The 17,750-nt window shown below is 53.7% G+C and overlaps 1 protein-coding gene across 2 annotated transcripts; it reads left to right on the forward strand.

The window, feature by feature from the left end:
- Positions 1-1,619: 1,619 nt before the first annotated feature.
- On the forward strand, positions 1,620-17,356 carry PDGFB (platelet-derived growth factor beta polypeptide). 2 transcript variants are annotated; one of them, XM_010566147.1, is made up of 7 exons: positions 1,620-1,918; positions 8,631-8,727; positions 11,929-12,012; positions 12,505-12,710; positions 14,472-14,613; positions 15,019-15,184; positions 16,428-17,356. In XM_010566147.1, exons 1-6 carry the CDS (start codon positions 1,763-1,765, stop codon positions 15,153-15,155), a joined length of 822 nt encoding a protein of 273 aa, XP_010564449.1. In that variant the 5' UTR covers positions 1,620-1,762; the 3' UTR covers positions 15,156-15,184; positions 16,428-17,356. The 2 variants fall into 2 exon arrangements, with proteins under 2 accessions (XP_010564449.1, XP_010564363.1); XM_010566061.1 differs by having other exon boundaries at positions 15,019-15,188; positions 16,428-16,621.
- The last annotated feature ends 394 nt before the right edge of the window (positions 17,357-17,750 follow it).

Consider the following 17,750-nt stretch of genomic DNA (forward strand, 5'->3'; position numbering starts at 1 on the left):
AAGGAGAACACATGGATGCCCAGGGATGTGTGAATGAGACAAAATTTGCACGTAGCTGTGCATGCGAGCGGCTCGAATAGAAGCATGTGCGTAGCATAGAAAAAGCAGGGAAGATGCTTGGGATTCAGAGCGAACGCCTGCCGAGAGCCTGCGGTGCATGACGGTGCAGGAATGTATCGGTGGATACGAGCCTGCACAAAGATGGTGCAGAAATCCCTCCTGGTTGTGCCTGGAGTGTGCTTTGCGAGTGTGCAGCTCCGCACCGGGAGATCACTCGTATGTACATGAGAGGGCGTGCGTACGGGTGTTTTTTCAATAGGATATGACTCTTTCTTGAACTCACCTGTTAGCAGCCTTTCCCTCCCTATCCCTCTCCCCCCCCCCCAAGCAAATATCTGCTTGCTTAATTTCCCTTCAGATGTTTATTACATCGTGGAAATAATCATGCAGCAAAATACCTCCCGGTGCCATGAGCAACACCAGATTGTCTTGTAGCAACGTTTAAATTTCTCTGGCTTTTTTTTTTTTTTTTTCCCTGCACACAAAGAGATGTAAGATATTAAAGCCGTCTCTCTCCCTGGAGCTAGTGGTGTAGCAGGGAAGAAGGCGAGTAGAGCTTAGAGAAATGGGCTCCAGACTGCAACAGCGAGAACCCAGGGCCAAATAAATAACAAACTACCGTGCCGGGAACTCCTTATCTCTTGCCGAGGAGTAAGGAATTTCTGTCCCCATTCCTCACGCGATATTAAAGCCACATTATACGGGTTATTACAGCATTAGTCATTTTTAATTAATTTATCATTTAAATTAACACACTTTTTATTTTGTCAGCAATGGAGTGCTACTCCCTCCCCAGATTTTTTGCCTTGATACAGGGCCAAGATTGCAAGCTATGCTCCACCCATCTCCTCTCCTTTATAAAAGGAGCAGCCCCGAGTGCCAGCTTAGTCTCTCTTGCAGCTCGCAGACTAAAATAAAGACCCATCAGCTCGCCTCCCCTTCAATTTTACCTTTTCTGCCTTTTTTTTTTTTTCTGCTTTCTTGTTGCAACAGAGCAGGGGAGGCAGCAGCGGCTTCGCTCTGAGGCTTGTCAAGGCTCAGCGCACGCACACACACACACGCAACCCAGAGCAAAAACATTTGCTCTCACCTGTCTCCAAACCCAAAGCAAACCTCACGTCCAAGCAAACTGCCAACACTTCGAAGGAGAAGGCACCCGAGCCAGAATTTAATGTAAGGGGAAGAAATTCAATGTACACTAGCAACTTTACGATAAAAAGCAAGTGGGTGTAAGGAAGAAAAGGAGCATTTTAAGAAAAGGACACCTTAAAGGAAGAAGATTTTATTTTTTGGATTCCATACCAAACTTTGGAAAAGTTGTTTTTTTTAATTATTATTTTGTGCATCTTTTCCTAAGAACATTGAGCCGTTGTTACCTGCATGTAAAATCTTTTACGCACATATATTTTAAAAAGGAAGAAAATCAAGAGGAAAAATAGCATGTGGACCACCTAGCAAAAGGCAATACTGAAGCATCCCTTGCGGTGAGGGGGACGCAGGCTCCGGATGCGTATAAATTCGAGGGACTGCATTTTTTTTTCCACCGGGCTGATGAGATAGCGCAGAGGCAGGCGAGTCACCGAGAATTACTTCTGTCTCCCCTCACCACCACCACCACCACTGCCACCCACCTCCTCTTCCAAGGACTCCAGCAACTCTCCAGCCCGGCTCGGAGGGGACATGGGAACGCGGGGAGCCCTCGATGCCTGAGGCCGGGCGGCCGCGGAGCTGTCTGCGGGAAGCGCTTCCCAACCGGGGCTCGCCGTCCATGTACCCGCAGCCGGCGGGGCCTGAAGTCGGGATGAATTTCGGCGTGGTCTTCGCGTTCATCCTCTCCCTGCCCCTGGCCCGCCTGGAGGTGAGTTTCCCTCGCCGGCAGCGGGCGGTGCTGCCGAGCTGCGAGCGCCGGAGGTTGCGGGGAAGACCGCCGGCTGTGGCGGCTCTCGCCCCGCAGGTACGGTGGGGTGAAGCCCCGGGGGTTGCCCGGAGCCGGCGGGGGAAGAGCGGAGGCTGCACGGGCGAGGGCGAGGAACCCGGGGCGGGCGGCGGCTTTCCTGCCCCTTTTCTGAGGGAAGGGCTGCGCGGGCGCGCTAATGGCGGGCAGAGCCGGCCGCCCCCGGCCCTGAGGGGAGAGCGACCGTTGGGGACGGTTTCCCGCCTCGCCGCGGGGGGCTGCCCCCCCCAACCCTCCCTCCACCGCCTCAGGAGGGGTCCTCTCCCCTCAGGACGGACCCCTCCGGGAAGGGCTTCGCGTGGAAGTAAACCCACCCCCTCCATGTCTGTCCCAGGCTGGAGTCAGGGCCGGGTCGGTGGGGAAGGGGAGAGAGGGCTGAAGCGGCCCCCCGGGGTTCCTGAGGGAACAGGGGTGCTGCTGGGGAACCCGCAGCCCTCCTGCCCCGCCGGCGGCTTCACCCAAGGGCTGTCACCCCGGGGCACGGTGCCAGCCGGCGGCTCCGCCGAGCCTCTCACCACCCCCCCCCGCCCCAGGCCCCGGTCGGTTATTTTGGCGTCGCGGCCGCGCTCGCGTGAGGCAGGGACCGAGGCCCCGTTGCCACCTCCATAATAACGCGCAACCTGGCATGGCCAAGGGGCTCGATGGAGAAAGGGCGGGGGGCTTTGAAAGGGGCGAGGAGGGGGACAGCGTGGCTGGAGACAGCGGCACCGGGGTGGCACGGTTACTCAGTAAGGAGTGTGTCTAGCTGTGGGGCCGTGGGAGGAGGCAGAAGATGTGTGTCTCTGCTGCTCTTGCACTGTCACGCAAGCATCTTGTCCTGCAGTCCTCCGGCACGCTCTGCTCAGGAGGGAGCCGGGCACAGGGTGGGGGCCAGGTGGTGGATTTGGCTGATGAACGTACACCACAACCCTCTCTGGTTTCCCTGTGTGGAAATCAAAGCCTCACCCTGAGCCACGGTAGAGGAAAAGGAGCCCCAAGACCCCCCACATCCTTTGACCTCTGGTGCCGCGTTTCGTCGTCTGATTGCGTCCAGATTGAGGGGATCAGAAAGCCCCTAACATTTATGCACGGCGCTCGGTTCCCACTTCAGCTCTACCCGGGGTGGCAAAACCATGGGTTGGATCTGCAGCTTGGGGGTTCTCAGGGGCAGGAAGTATCCTTCCACCAAAACTTTCCTCCCTTTGCATCATTTCTTTCTTTTCCTTCCTCATTTTTGGGCAGCCCCTCTTGTGGGTGGCAGGGAGGGGGTTGGGTGCGAAGCATCGCATCACCACCTTATGTGCCCATTTTGCCCTTGCCCAAGCCGCAAAGGGAAGCAGTTAGAGCTGTGGGCTGCCCAGTGGTTATGTTTGTTTTGGGCAGAGGATGGTATTTCCTCTGTGGGTGGCTCAGATCTCTTTCTCCCATGCAGCATGAAACATCAGCTATGGTTGGCACTGGGGAAGGGTGAAGATGGAAGTGTCTGATTCCAGGGGGCTGTTACTCTGCACTGTAATCGCATTAAAAGACTGCACAGCTCTATGACAGCCTAGGAGGGCTGCAGTTTGGGAATTCTGGCTCTAGGTTTCTCGGGAGGAATTGTGATATTCAACAGTTTATGACCAGAGAACCAAGAAGGTTTCTTCTTGGGTAGATGCTTCTGCCTGCAGCCAGTCCCCACGTCTAATTTGAGGGCAGTGTGTTGCACCTCCTGCACCAGGTGCGTACAACACGACTCCTGCCAGGCTGCTGAACCATAGTCATCCTCTGAATGGGCCTTGCAACTCCTCCCCAGCCCTGCCGGAGAAGGTGCACGGGGAACAGTAGTTCCCCATGATCAGCAGAAGCCTGAGCCAGGAGATGGAGCCTCCCGAGTCCCTCTCCCTCTTCGATCACACCCATCTGGAGCTGGAGGGCCCTGGAGCTTTTCCAGCCGGAGGGAGTATGAGCCTCAACGGGGAAGGTATTTGCCAGTTGGGAAGCAAGGATGCTAAACCGATTTGCATTTGCCCTGCAGGCTGTAATAGTTGCCTTGCAACATTTACAGAGATGGGCTGAGCCCAGTGTGGTTGTGCTGGGGTGAAGCCCCACTGGCAGGGTTTTCTGGAATTCCCGAGGAATGGGGTGCGGCTGGGCGCTTGCTTATAACCTCGGCCCAGCTCCCCATCACATCTTCCTGGTGCGAGGCTCCGGGGCTCTTCCTGAGTCTTCTTAGCATGGGGCTGTGACAAGGACAAAGCAGTGGAAGCTGGGATGGATGACACGTCTGGGGTGAGCTCGTGGAAGGAGCCAGGCACGTCGTCCCTGCCTCCCTCTCACTGTCAGCTGATGCACAGCAGCAGGAGAGAATGACAGTGGTTCCTGCGCTGTCTCCAGTGCTGCCGATAGACAACCGGCCCCGGGGGTGGAAATGCCTCCAGCCCTCGCAGGGGAGGTGTGGAGGGAGCGTAGAGGAGCAGGGTGGGGCAGCGGAGTCCCCCTTGAAATGGGAAAAGGGTGGGTAGGTCTGGCTGGATTTTAGGAACGTGAGCTAGATCAAACATTAAGCTTGATTCTTTTAAGGGAGGAAAACATAAGCCGCCGTCCCACGTGGAAGGGGCTCATGTGAGGAGGGTTGTGCCTGCTGCGGGGAGAAGCATGCGTGATCCTCCAGCAGGCAGATGTCGGGGTCCGCCTGTAGCCAGGAGCAGTGCTGGAAGGGTGGAAGGAAGCCTTGTGCCAGGGGAGCAGGAGCCTCTGGGGTTCGGCGGGCTGGTGGCAGGTGCTGCTGGTCTTGCTGTCTGCCAGGGAATGTGGTGGAGTCTCCCCTCGGGGTCCTCATGTCAGCTTCAGAAAGAATTAAAAAGTGCTGTTTGTTTGGGTTTTTTTGCCTGGCTGATCATTCAAGACCCTGCTGCCAAGATCCCTTGCTGCGGTCAGTGTGGACGTGCTCAGGAAAGTTCTCCTTTCCTGGGCAGAGGAGTGAATAGCTGGGTGCTTCCCTACCCTGCGCTGGTGCTGCTGCTATCCTTCTGTCCTTACGTGTGCAGTCACAAGTGGGTGTGTAGACACACCACCTCAGAAAAGAGGACTGGAAGAGTCCTCACCTTGGGAGTATCCTTGGCTGGTTTCTTTGAGCCTCGAGGGTCTGCCTTTCCTGCCAGTTGCACAATCTTTGCTCCCTCCTCCTCTCTATCTGCTGTGCTACCAAGAGAGACACACCTTCCGGCAAGACTCTGAAACCCTTGCCGGTGAATAGCTGGAGGGAGGACCGGACCACAGCCATGAATATTCCCTGCGCCACCTTGGCAGCGCCTGATGGCAAGGGGACCTTTCAGCATCCCTGGTGCTCAAAAGCATATGTTGGCAGAAAGTTCCAGAGGCAGATGGAGTTAGGGAGGGAGGCTGATTTTGGGAGAGCGTGTGTGTGGGGAGCGGGGATGGGGGAATGTCCCGTTTGCAGGGCATCGCTGCACGTGCATCGGTTTGCGGTGGCCAAACAGCACTGCTGACGTCTGGAAGGAGGGAGGCAAAGCTGACGCGCCGAGAGGCCCCGGCGTCACAGCCGCAGCGCAGAGCAGCTGTGGGGCAGGCAGGGACCCTGCCCAGGTGCTCTGCTGCCTTGTGTTGGGTATGCCCTGGCTCTCGCCCCAGAAGCACCAGAAGCCAGGAGAAGGGGAGGGGATGTCCCTGCCAGGGGACTGGCAGAGTGGGGGATGCCCCTGTGGTTCGGGGAAGAGCCAGGCACCGGGGCAGAGGGAGGGAGGGAGGAACAAACTAACTTTCTTCTAGGAATTCAGGGCCCCGCAGGAATACGAGACCAGGCCTTGGGGCACTTGTCAGCCAGCCAGAAGTCCATTGAGACAAAAGTCTTCTTTGATCTGCCGCACAGTTAAAAAAGGAGATTGTTAACCTGTGTTAGACAAATAACTCCAGAGGAGCTGCTAAGCAGGAAAAGCACCAGCTGCGTGGGCTGGTCTGTTGGGGATCCCACCTCCTGCATGCTCCTCCACCTTCTGACTCCATGGGATCAGGTGGAGGTGGCTGATGGACCTCTGCTTCCCTGTGTCCCATCCCCATCGAGTGCTCTGAGCCTGGGTGTGTGCGGTTCCCCAATCTCAGAGCCTCCCAGGCATGAGACCGGGATGGGGGGCCAGAGGCATGGCTGTTCCCAATCACAGACCCCAAAGGGAGCTGGGCAGCTCAGGTCTGGGCAGCTGCTCTTAGGCCAGCCTTGGACATGGCTCTGCAGCACTAGAGGAAAGTAAAGGAGCTTCACAGGCTGGCGGTTGTCACTGGCAGAGCTGCCTCACAAAGCCTGGGGAGGAGGACAGGATTATGAGCCATGTGGGCTGGTGATACGGCGTAGCCATGCTGATAGTATCTGCAACAAGAAAAAATTGGCACCTAAAACTGCTGCTGTGAGCAGGGAGTGGAGCTTATTCCTACAGGCAGTCCCCAGCAATCCGGCTCCTGAGGGCCTGCATTTGCAATCCCTGATTCATATCTGTTCCCCCTGCTCACTTAGCAAGGTGACACCTCCCAGCTCGCCTCCAAAGTCACCGAGTCTCGTAACACCCGCCCACGCTCTCGCCCAGCGAGTGCCGGAGTTTAAAATAAAGTTCCATTTCCTACATGTATTAAGTGTCAGGAAGGACCAGGGGCATCCGTGCACAGCAGCATTCATACACAAATGCATTTGGGTGACAGGTGCAAACGTTAAAAAGCCTGCAATTTCACCGCCCAGCACTGAGCTCTGGCTGCAAGTACTGGGAATTGCAAATGATCCCTTTTCCAGTAAACGTGTGTGGTGCAAGGCAGGGAAGTGCTGCAGAGCCTCTCTGGCACTGGGCTGTTGGTCCCACTCTTCCTCACGCAGCAGGAGTTGTCAGAAGGCATCTTCATTTCGCAGCTATTCAGTGATCCCTGAATTATACAAGTCTCTCTCTCGCTGTGCATTCATCACTGATGCTGCTTCCCTCTCCCTCAGAGACTGAGGAAGTAATGCCTGGGGATGTAAAATCTGCTTTTTGCTGCAGGCGGACAGCCAGCTCCGTGGTGAGATGTGACAGTGACAGGGACGGAGCGGGGCAGAGAGGCTCGATCTGACTCGAGCTCTCTGGTGGATGTGGCTGCGGAGGTTTAAGACGCTAGTGTTGCCTGCTCTGCAGCTATCCCAGGAGGTTTCTGCCCCGTGACTTGTGCTGCAGCAGCCTTCAAGCCACTGCGTCCTAGTTTAAGTTATAGTATTAGAGGGTGGGCTAGCAGGTTTGAGGAGGGAGCACTCCTATTGCTCTGTTAGTAGAGGCGAAGGGCAGGTGGCCAAGGGACAGGCATGTGTGGGAGGGTGCCAGGCTCAAGCAGCCGTGCAAAAGTGACTGCAGGTTTGGGCTAAAGCCCTCAAGGTTTAAAAGCCAACATTTAACCACCTGCCTGGTGGTTTCCCTTGACTCCAAGCGGAAGGGAAATGTTCTGCACTGAACGCAGGCAGGGAGGGAATAGCTGCTCACTAGAAGGACCACACACATGCCACCAACTGCCCATAAAAACCCACACAAAAATCCCTGCATTTCACAAGTACACGAGCCAAGTTCTCCTCTCAGTTACAGGGGCATGTGTAGGGCTGTGGCTCAGACAGCATCCAGCACCCGGCTGAAAGAGCAGCTTTTCCGCATGAGTAGCCCTGAATGAAGAGAGCTAGGAGCTAAGCAAACACTTTGGCCAGTACTTTCCTCCGTCTCTTTTTCCAGTCTTTCGGAAGTATGTTTTAATCAGTGCTTGCTTTCCCACACCGCTCCTTTGTAGTCTTGTTAAGTGCTGTCACTGGGGCCAATTCAAGCCTGGTGCCAGAGTAAAATTCCCAGGAGATTGATGGCGTTGCACCTGCCTGCACAAACACTGAATTGAGTCTGTCGTCTGATGTCTATAAACCTGCTTACTTAGTTTTTTTTCGCACTGGCGTGCAATGACATCCAAACTCCCATGTGTTTCTTCATCCAAATCAGCTCCTCAGCCCACCACCTTGAACAGCCTTTCATGTCCTCCCTGCAGCATTTGTGGTTTCACCGCGGGCTCATGCCGGAGCAGCCTCAGCTGCAAAGGTCAATCTTCCTCTCCAACCCCCACCTTTTTTTTTTTTAAAGAGTATGCAAATGATGTATATTATTGGGCCGCTGTGGTTTGAGAACACACGCGCACGCACACGCACATACACACGATATCTGACAAAGCCCGTGAGGGAGTTTCATAACAGAGGGAAATATTGGGAAGGTTTTATCTGATAGCGTAAGGGAAGTCTGTTAAAACGCCTTTACTGCAGGCAGCAGGAATGAGAGGCCACCTGGAGAAATCATACAGCACCGGAGGAGGAAGCCTGGCTGGCTGCATGCGTAGTGTTCAGGGCTCTGCTGTACAGCCTGGGCATTTTTTGGCTTTTTCAGTCTCCTGACTGCTTAATGAGAGGCAGCAAGAGGGGCTCTCTTGCTTTTGCTCAGGTTTCAGGCTGATGCCTTCATGAGGGCACATCTTTGTGTTTTGCTGGTTCTGTCATGCCTCCTCCTTCTATTCCCCTCACTCCCGCTCCGTGACGCAGTCAGTATTTGCAGATCACCTCTCTAACGCTTGTTTCTCCCCTTCTTTTCTTTTTGTCATCTGGCAGGGGGACCCCATACCTGAAGACATTTATGAGATTTTGGGTGGCAGCTCAGTGCGCTCCATCAGCGACCTCCAGCGTGCCCTGCGGATAGACTCCGTAGGTAAATCTCCTCTTCACCAAACACTCCTCTATTTTTTCTTAACTCTTTTGGGGGGAGGGAGGAGATATGCCAGCAGGCACACTATCAACAGACCTCACTACAAATATAGGAACGATTTGGGAGCCAAGACCTGGCTATTTACACACCTAGTCCCCCTGAAACCTGTGGGAGCTAGGCAACCAGATGCCTTTTTAGATCTCTCCTCCTAACTGCCTGGTCTTTCGAGGGACGCTGGCTTCCAAAAATGATAGGAGATTGGCAAGGTGAGTGCAAGGAACTGGTGTCAGCACTTTTCACCCTGGAAGATGCACAGGCAGCAGAGCTTGAATTGGCCAAGGATCAGTTTAGCAGGTGTAGAAAAGGGAGGTGGAAATAGGGTGGTAGAGGAGGAAAGGGGTGAGTGAGTTCTCTGAGCTTTAGCATCCTTGAAAGACCCTGGGCTCCCAGAGGGTCTTAGGATGGGAGTAGCAGAGCACGTGTCCGTGGTTGAGATACGGGACAGGACCTAAGTCAGGGTAGCATCGCTTCACCTCCTGCCCGTAGATAAGAGCTCTGGGGGCTGCAGTGCCTCGGGGTCACTTGGCCAGGGCCGAGCACAGCGAGCGGCAGGAGCGGCGAAGCATGGAGGGGTCGGCACGTGTGGGAATTGGAGCACGCGCCACAGCGGCTGGGCTGGCCCAGGAATTTATTTATAAACGGTCTCTTCAGAGCAAATTCCTTTCTATTCTAACCCTGCTCCCGCCCGTCATCCCCCAGCCCCCCCAGCTCGCCTTCTCTCTCGTGTTTTGTCTGTTTGGAGCTTTGTAATCCTTGCCGAGACACTATCTACGGGGGAACAGAATTTCCTGCTTTTGTTTCCTATGCCAGTCCAACCACTGGCGCAGTCTCAAAAGCATTCCCGCTGCCTTTCAAAACGGCCCTGGAGGGGCAGGGGGGGGAAAGTGAGGGGGAGGGCACCAGCTGCGTTCAGCTATTGTTTGCCTTAGAAAGAGGCGACGAGGCTCCCCACCACCACCACGGCCGCTCCCTGCCCTCACCAGTTCCCTCCTCCTCCTCCACCAGCCACACAATGGGGCAACTTCCAAAATTAGCTGTGCTGGATTGTCCCAGGCTGGTCCCGCCGCCCCAGCCGTCTTCAGTGCTGACCCGGGGTGTAGAAGGACAACCTGGGAGAGGGAGGAACCTGGTTTTCAATAGGAGATTTGTTTCAAGTCAACAGTTGTTGCTATTTTTTTCCCCCCTTTCTCTCCTCTCATCAACTCAACCTCAGCGCAAAAGGCAACCCCCACCCTCGTTTGATAAAATGCCAGGCGGCACAGGATGGAGGGGTGGGGAAGGAGCGGCTGAGAAGATGCGTGCAGTCTGTCATGTCCCGGTGTCTAAGGAACAGATACATCTCTATCGCAGTTTCTAACCACCCTCACAATTAAGAAATAAAATGGGCTTCTCTTGTTGGCTTGAAAAGCCCAGGGGTATGGGGGAAGGCTGCAGAGCTTTGAGTCACTGGTTTCACTTCAGGTCCCAGATGAGAAAGGCTGGTCAGGGAAACAGAAAATGGTGCTGTGAAGCTGTCTCTCTGTTGCACCCTGTGGCTGTCATCTGCTCCCAGGTAGTGACTGAGGGGCATCACCATTTGCTTGGCCTGTGTGGAATTAGTGTATTAGCAAATAAGTGTATTAGCAAAATAATCCCAAAGCAGCTGGGGCTGTTCCCTGTGCTATCCATGCCCCATGTATGTGTCATAGCCGCTGCCCTCCACTGCACAGGGAGCCAGGATTAGGCAGCTGCAGGAGGCAGATGAACTGAGTGGGATACTGCTCTCCTGACCTTAGACGCTACTGTAGACCTTAACTGTGGCTGCCCGCAAAGCAGGCATGACCATCTAACCCAGTCATCCAGACACTCTCTGTAGCTCCCTGGAGAGCTGCATGCCCTTCCAGAGCGTGATCCACCAGGTCTCATTTTGGATGTCTGCCTCAGGGCAAGGCGAATGGTGTCCTGCAATTGATCACGCCTCTCCAGACACTTTAAAGGGTGTTTGTCTGTCCACCTCCCATGTAGATGTTGACTGCTCAGGCACATGATTCCTGCTTTGTGAATACAGCCTCTGTGCACCCATCCCACATCCTTCAGCAGTTGCTGCAGAGCAGAGCGGAGAGCAAAGTCCCTGCTCCCTCTTATAAGAGGGCTGCACTAGGGCGGACTGAGGAAGAGGGATGGGACATGATAGATATGGGAAGTCTGCTCCACTGCACATCTGATAAACAGAGATCTTCCACTGGCCCCAAATTCCCTCTAAGAAAATTGCTCCCTTGATGCTGACGTCCATTCAGCTTCCTTCAGCTGCTAAAGCATGTCAGAGAAGGAAAGAGCTGTGGCTGGGTGGGAGCTATCTCTGAGCGTGGCCATTGTCCGGAGCTCAGGAGGGGCTGCATGTTGGAGTGCTCCATGGGGATTATGGGCATTTCTCTATTCAGCGCTTCCTATGGGAAAAAGCAGTGGGGTGGGAGGGAACTGCTCAGGGCTGGCCTGAATGCTATCTGCCTTCCTCTCCCATCGCTGACAGAAATACCTCCAGATTCTGCAGCTTACCTTAGAGTAGGATGGGGGAAAAGCCATTTCAACTTTATTTTTCTGTTCTCCTGCCCTAAAACTGACTCTAAACTAGAGCAGCTGTGGTGGGTTGGGAAAGAGAAAGCAAGCACCCCACCTCCCACCCATCATCCCCCTTCACCTGCCCTCTCACACCCCAACTCTCCCAGTCCCAAGCCATCCCAGCAAGGCACCTCAGTGTTATATACCAAATTTTCTGCTTGTCCCATCTGGTCCCATCCTCTTTGCCATATCGTGGCCTCAGCCAGCTGATCTGAATCCAGGTGCTACTCCTCTCTGACACCAGACAGCCCTGCTGTAGGCCTTGTCATTCTTGAGCTGCAGTTTTCCTCTCCCAGACCCGACTGGAACCCCTCTTTCACAATAAGCTTGTTGCTTTCAACTGCCTAGTCTGAGCAAAGAGCAAACCTAGAGTGTCCATGCTCCAGCACAGCTGTGACCTTGCTGGTGGATTTACACCTAGTGTGACGTACTGGGGCCATGGCTTATCCCACATCTCTGCACTTTGCCTGATGAGCGGAGCACATGTGCCTGCTGTCTTCTCTGGCCTCTACCCGGTGCTATTAGGCCATGTCCTTCCCTTTGCAGAGGAGGACAGCTCGAGCCTGGACCTGAATGCAACTCAGCCCAGTCAAAACCCGATGGCCCTGTCTCGAGAGCGACGAAGCCTAGGTGAGTCGGGAGTGTGGCACCTTGTGATTGTTGGGCACTCACCTGAGCAGCTGTGGCTGGGTGTAGATGCATGTCTGAAATACATGTCTGGGGATAGAGATTATAGTGCGCATGGATGTATAGACAGATGAGAATGAGGGTCTGGGCCTCACGTAGGAGCTGGGTGTTACACCCCAGGAGGGCCGGAGAGGGAGTCTGGAGCTCTGCAAGGTGCTGTGCTTTAAATCCCGCTGGTGCTGGTTTGCTCTAAAGAAGTGTCATCTCCTGCCTAGGACTGCCACTGCAGTGAGAAGCATCTTTTTACTGGGGGCTCCTCCACAGGGTGCAGCTCTGTCCAGGGAGGGAGCTGGAGGGGTGGGAGAAGGAGAAAGAACATGTGTGTGTGTGTGAGAGCTGTGGGGGGTCTTTCTCTTCCAGTAGAGGTGGTTGCAATGGGTTGGTAACAGCTGCAAAGCCCGTTTCATCCCCCCTTCTTCTCTTGGCCTTCTGTAGATGCTCTGGCAGCAGCAGAGCCAGCTGTCCTCGCGGAGTGCAAGACGCGGGCGGTGGTCTTTGAAATCTCCCGCAACATGGTGGACAGCACCAACGCCAACTTTGTGGTGTGGCCGCCCTGCGTAGAGGTGCAGCGCTGCTCCGGGTGTTGCAACAACCGCAATGTGCAGTGTCGTCCCACGCAGATTCGCGTCCGGCATGTCCAGGTAAGGGAGATGCCTCCCGCTGCTCCCTCCTCCCACAGCCCACCTCCATCCCTACCCCCCCAAAACCAAAACCACAGCGGGTCTCAGGTGCAAGGCTCACACAGCTGTCTGTTCCCTTGCACCCGCTCTGCAGTCACGTCTACTGCATTAGCCACGCAGTGCTGCAGCCTCTGGCGCAGGGTGACGTCCATGGCCACCTACTCGGAGGGCTGGTGCTGTCCAGCAGCTGGGGACTGTCACCATAGCAGAGCTACAGGGTACTGTCCCCAGCTGCAGCTCTGCGCCACGGCTATTTCTGTGGCTGGAGGCGACATTGTCTGCTGTGTTAGAACAGAAAAAAGAGGATGCTTTCATCGCGGGAACTGATTTTGATGCAAAAAGAGGAGGGCTTGCAGTGTCAGTGCTCCATCTCCCCACTGCTGCTGCAGCTTCTTCCCAAGACACGCACTGGAGCAGCTTCTCCTCTTTCTCAGCCCCATGGTTACCTCCTGACCCATTCCAGCAGCAAGCAGACACCTGATGGCTAACCTCTTGCTCTGATCCTGCCCTCCTCACAGCTACCAGTGATCTCCTCACAGCTTCCTCCCAGACAGCTTGTTTAAAAATAATACTCATCCCATATTAATCCTCTGCCTGAGCCGTAAGAGACTCCCCCAGGCAGGCGGCAGAGGTTGGCTGGGAGAGGTTGTATTCACACAGCTCTTTTCATCAGGAAATTCCTTTCTCAGAAAAGCCAGGCTGAATGAGGGAAAAATGGGGGGGAGCAGGAGTTGTTTTTGTGGAAAAAACAAGTGAGAGGTCAAAAGCCAGCCTGAAAAAGTGACCTGGAAATGGTTTCTTTGAGGACAGAGGTCTCTCTATTGTTTGTCTGGAAGTGTTTGTCTAGCAAGCAGCGTGTGGTCTGAAGCGTGTGGAGTGGGCTTTCAAGGAAAGATAAACAGCCTCACTGCTTCGGTGCTGGCTGAGGGATGCTGCTGGGGGCAGTGGGTTTAGAGGAATTCAATCCCAGACGCGCGGCAGAGCAAGTATTTATAGCTTGCAGAGCACTTCAGGGGCTGCGGTCTTGTTAGATAAGCTGAGCGGGGTCAGACCCAGCCATTCCTGGAGTGGGAGGACCCCTTAGAAAGCTTGTGCCCTGTGGTGGGATGTGGAGCAGTGAGTCTTCCCTCTGAGTCAGCACTGGTGGAGAGTCCGAGGGAATTTCCAGAGCACCGCCTTTCCAGTGAAACACGGAGCTGAGGGCTTCAGCCCTGTGAGTTATTAAAGAGCTTGAGACAAATTCAGACAGGCCTCAGCAGAGCTGGTGAAGCTGCGTTCACTTGCATTGGGCCTGAGTTTTTCTCCTTTTGCCCTTCCTGTAGGATCCTGTGGGAATTAATTCTGGTTGCCCCCAGGTCTCCGCCATCACATCTGTCAGAAACAGGCTAGTGTGTTCTGCATGTCCCATGTTTCTGTCTGTGATCAACCAGTCATCCTGCTTAAGCAGCAGCAATAGTTAGGAACAGTGGAAACAACCAGTCACATCCAAACTTGCCTGGTCTAGGTCTGCTCTGCTGGTGTGTGCAGATTTAACTCCCATACATAGCACCCCTGAATTTGAACCTTGCTCTATAAACTGCCTAAAATATAAACTGATCCTATAAACTGATCCAATCTATAAACTGATCCTTTAGGAAGAAAACCAGTACTGACACTGATTATTTTTACAGAGTGGGAGCTACAGCTGTATTAATCTCCTGCTTGCCTTTCTCTTCCAAATAGGTGAACAAGATTGAATTTGTCCAGAGGAAGCCAAAATTCAAAAAAGTCGTTGTGCCTTTGGAGGACCATGTGCAGTGTCGGTGTGAAGCAGTGTCCCGTCAGCCCCCCAGGAACAGCCGACCAGGACCACGTGAACAGAGACGTAAGGATCTTGGCATTAGCAGAGTGGAGGGAGGTGTGAGAAGAGGGGCTGGGGAGAGAGGAAAGAGCCCTCCGCTGCTTTCAATCTCCTTAGCTCCAGTGAATCCCATGGGCCTTCGCTGGTTTATACCAGGCGAGGGACCTTTCCCAGGATGTTTGCCTGCCAGCAAGGGGCTGAAACTGAGGGAAATGAAGGAGGGGAAGGTGAGAGGTGAGGGGAAGGGCATCGTGGGAAAACAGAGAGAGCAGACACTGTGGAGAACAGAGGACAAGGGACAGAAGAACAGAAGGAGGCCTTGTGGCCCTCCTGTTGCAGAGCTCTTTGTTGATAGTGTGTGGAGAAAGATATTTCAACATGAGCTGGCTGCCCCGTGCTGTACAGACACTCTCCCCTCTGTTTTGGCAGGCTTGTCACCGTCGTTCACCACAGCCGCTGTCTCACAGAGGCGGCGAGTACGCCGGCCGCCGGCGCAGAAGAGGAAACATAAGAAGTACAAGCATGTCAACGATAAGAAAGTGCTGAAAGAAATCCTCATAGCATAGAAGTGCTGGCAGGGGAGAGAGAGCACAAGGCAGGTAACAGCAAGCTGCTTTTCTAGTCGGGAGAGGTGTTCTCCCAGGACACGGTTCTGACCAGGCATCTTGGACCCTTCCTGCAGCGCTGGCTGCTCGTTCAGTGTGGGGCTACTGCAGGGCCTGGGCATGATAAAACCCGGGTTGGAGGAGGGGGAAGGACTAGGCTGGGACCCAGCACGTGCATCCTATTTATGGCTTTATGGCCCTTCACAAAGGTGGAAGGATCATGCTGCAACCAGACTTGCTCTCGGGCCCTGCCCTCTCCGTTCTCGGCTGCCCTTACAGGCAGAGAGTGAGCCTGACTTCTCTCTACACCTAAATCCCCTCAGGGTCCATGTAATTCATCTCTTCTGTGGAGCAACTCCTGTTCTCCTTTCTCTATTGATTCTCCGTTGAAAGCAGAGAATTAATGTTGCTCTGGGGATCCCTTTTGCTTTTATTTCATTAGTTGAGTTGGCAGAAAGACTGAAAAGCAGCAACACTTTTGGTTCATCTCTCTCCTTGCGGGAAGCCTGTGTGCATGAGAAAGGTCATACCAGGGGAAAGGAGAACTGGAATCTCTGGCAGGAGATCTGGACTTTGTCAGTCCAGGGTCTGATTCTTCTCTCTCTGACTTGTGTAAACAGGAGTAATTCCCTCGTCATCAGAAGAATTTCACTGGTACAAGGGAAAGGCGAATAAGTCCTGGTTCCCCATGAGAGAGGGGAAAGGTGCAGAAAAGAGAGGAAGAGTAGCCAGGGCACAGACTGAGGGGAGCTGAATTTAGAGAGGTGGCACAGCCCCACAGGGAAAGCCCTGGCCCGTGACTCAGCAGTTCCAGCTCTGCCGCAGCCCTTTGAATGAGCCTGAGCCGCTCACTTCACATTCATTTCCCCTTGCCTCGGGAGAGGGGACAACGGGCTTCCATTGTGTGGCGTTTCAGGAGCTGGGGACGAGGGGCACCAGGCGGTGTCTTGGGATTGGTATTCCCACGCTTAGCACTACGAGGACTCTGATTATCCCAGGATCCTCCTGGCCAGCCCAAAGTTCCCAGGCTAGAACTGATGCAAACCCATGCAAATCTCAGCTCTGGCTCAAGTTGTCCAGGGGAAAAAATAGAGGAGGTCAAAAGCCCTCCTGGGCTTCTAATCTGGCACTTCCCTGCAAACATTTCCAGAGGAGAAGACTGGAGAGGAGGGGAGTTGCAGGGGGAGAGGGTTACATGTTCTAATGCTGTGTCTGTTTTTGTTTCACTTCCAGGTTTATTTAATATATTTGCTGTATTGCCCCCATGGGGTCCTTGGAGTGATAACTTTTCTTCTTTGTCCGTCTGCCTCGACGTCTGATTCAGACGGCAATTGGTGCTTCCCTTTCCATCAGTGGACCTTCTCCCACCAAAGCCTCTCCCTTCTTTCATTTATTAGCATAATTTTAAAGTTTTACACACAAAAGACAAGGACAAACATGACCTATATATATATATGAGAAAAGAACAAAGTACAAATAAAACCATGAACCCTGACAGCCACAACATGCGACAAGGACAGGACAACGCCTTCCCAGCTCCAGAGGACAGGATGGAAAATGTGAAGAGGAAAGTGGGTCCAATTACTTCCGAGGGGAGGAGAAAAACAAATGGACAGAGGGCGGAAGGGGAATATTCTCCCTTTCCCTCGTGTTTCTGGTAAGGCTGGGGGGCCCGGCTGAGATCAACACTTGCACTGGACCTACATTTTGAAAACAGGCATATCTCAGATTGTGAGCGGCGACCAATGATGGAAAATGCACTAAGGACTTTTATCGCCCTACCTGGACAGATATATATTTTTAACGTGCGTGTGTATATTTTATTTTAAAAAAGAAAAACCAAAACCACTAAGATACACAACATCTCGGGGAACAGAACAAAAAAACAAAACAAAACAAAACAAAACAAAGAAGCCAAATGCATTCCCCCCCTCCCTTTCCCCTCCTGCTCCTGGTGCTGACTGGAAGGTGTTTGGATCGTGGGGAAGGAGCAGACGGCAGCAGAATCGTCTCCACGCCCCCGGCCCCTGCCAAGGGGAGCCATCTTTGCACATGCTGGTGGAGAATTCAACTTTCCAGGCTCAGACTCAAATTATTTTTTAAATTCGCTCTGTATGTGTGCGCGTGTATATGTGTGTATATATATATACGTGTGCGTGCGTGTGTGTGTGTATGTGTATTTATACATACATATATAAATATATATATATATATGTTCTTAAATGGATTTCATTCCCCAGTGGCAGGAAGCTCAGAGGCACGTGCATGCATCGGCTTCGTTGGGCTGGCAGAAAAGCACGCTGTTACTGCAACGTGCCTGCGAGGTCCGGGACGGGACAGGCAGAGACATCATCTGATCTCTCTCTGTCTTGTTGCCCTTTTCTCTCACTCTCCACCACCCCCCCCAGCACAACTTCCTTGCAGGAGGCGAAGTGGCACCACAACAAGACCAACAGCAGCCAAACTTAGAAGCATGACTTAATCTCAGCGAGCTGTCCTTGCCTGCTCTGTGGTCCTGAAAGCAGAATCGTGTCATTCCCCCGAGATTTTTAACCC

The sequence above is a fragment of the Haliaeetus leucocephalus genome, unplaced genomic scaffold, assembly GCF_000737465.1.
Source record: "Haliaeetus leucocephalus isolate CR32 unplaced genomic scaffold, Haliaeetus_leucocephalus-4.0 Scaffold0, whole genome shotgun sequence".
Classification (NCBI taxonomy): Eukaryota; Metazoa; Chordata; class Aves; order Accipitriformes; family Accipitridae; genus Haliaeetus; species Haliaeetus leucocephalus.

Coding starts and splice junctions, on each gene's coding strand:
- PDGFB (XM_010566147.1), top strand. CDS start 1,763: ATGCCTGAGGCCGGGCGGCCGCGGAGCTGTCTGCGGGAAGCGCTTCCC. Junction 1,919..8,630: donor TGCCCCTGGCCCGCCTGGAG/GTGAGTTTCCCT, acceptor GTCATCTGGCAG/GGGGACCCCATACCTGAAGA. Junction 8,728..11,928: donor CCTGCGGATAGACTCCGTAG/GTAAATCTCCTC, acceptor TTCCCTTTGCAG/AGGAGGACAGCTCGAGCCTG.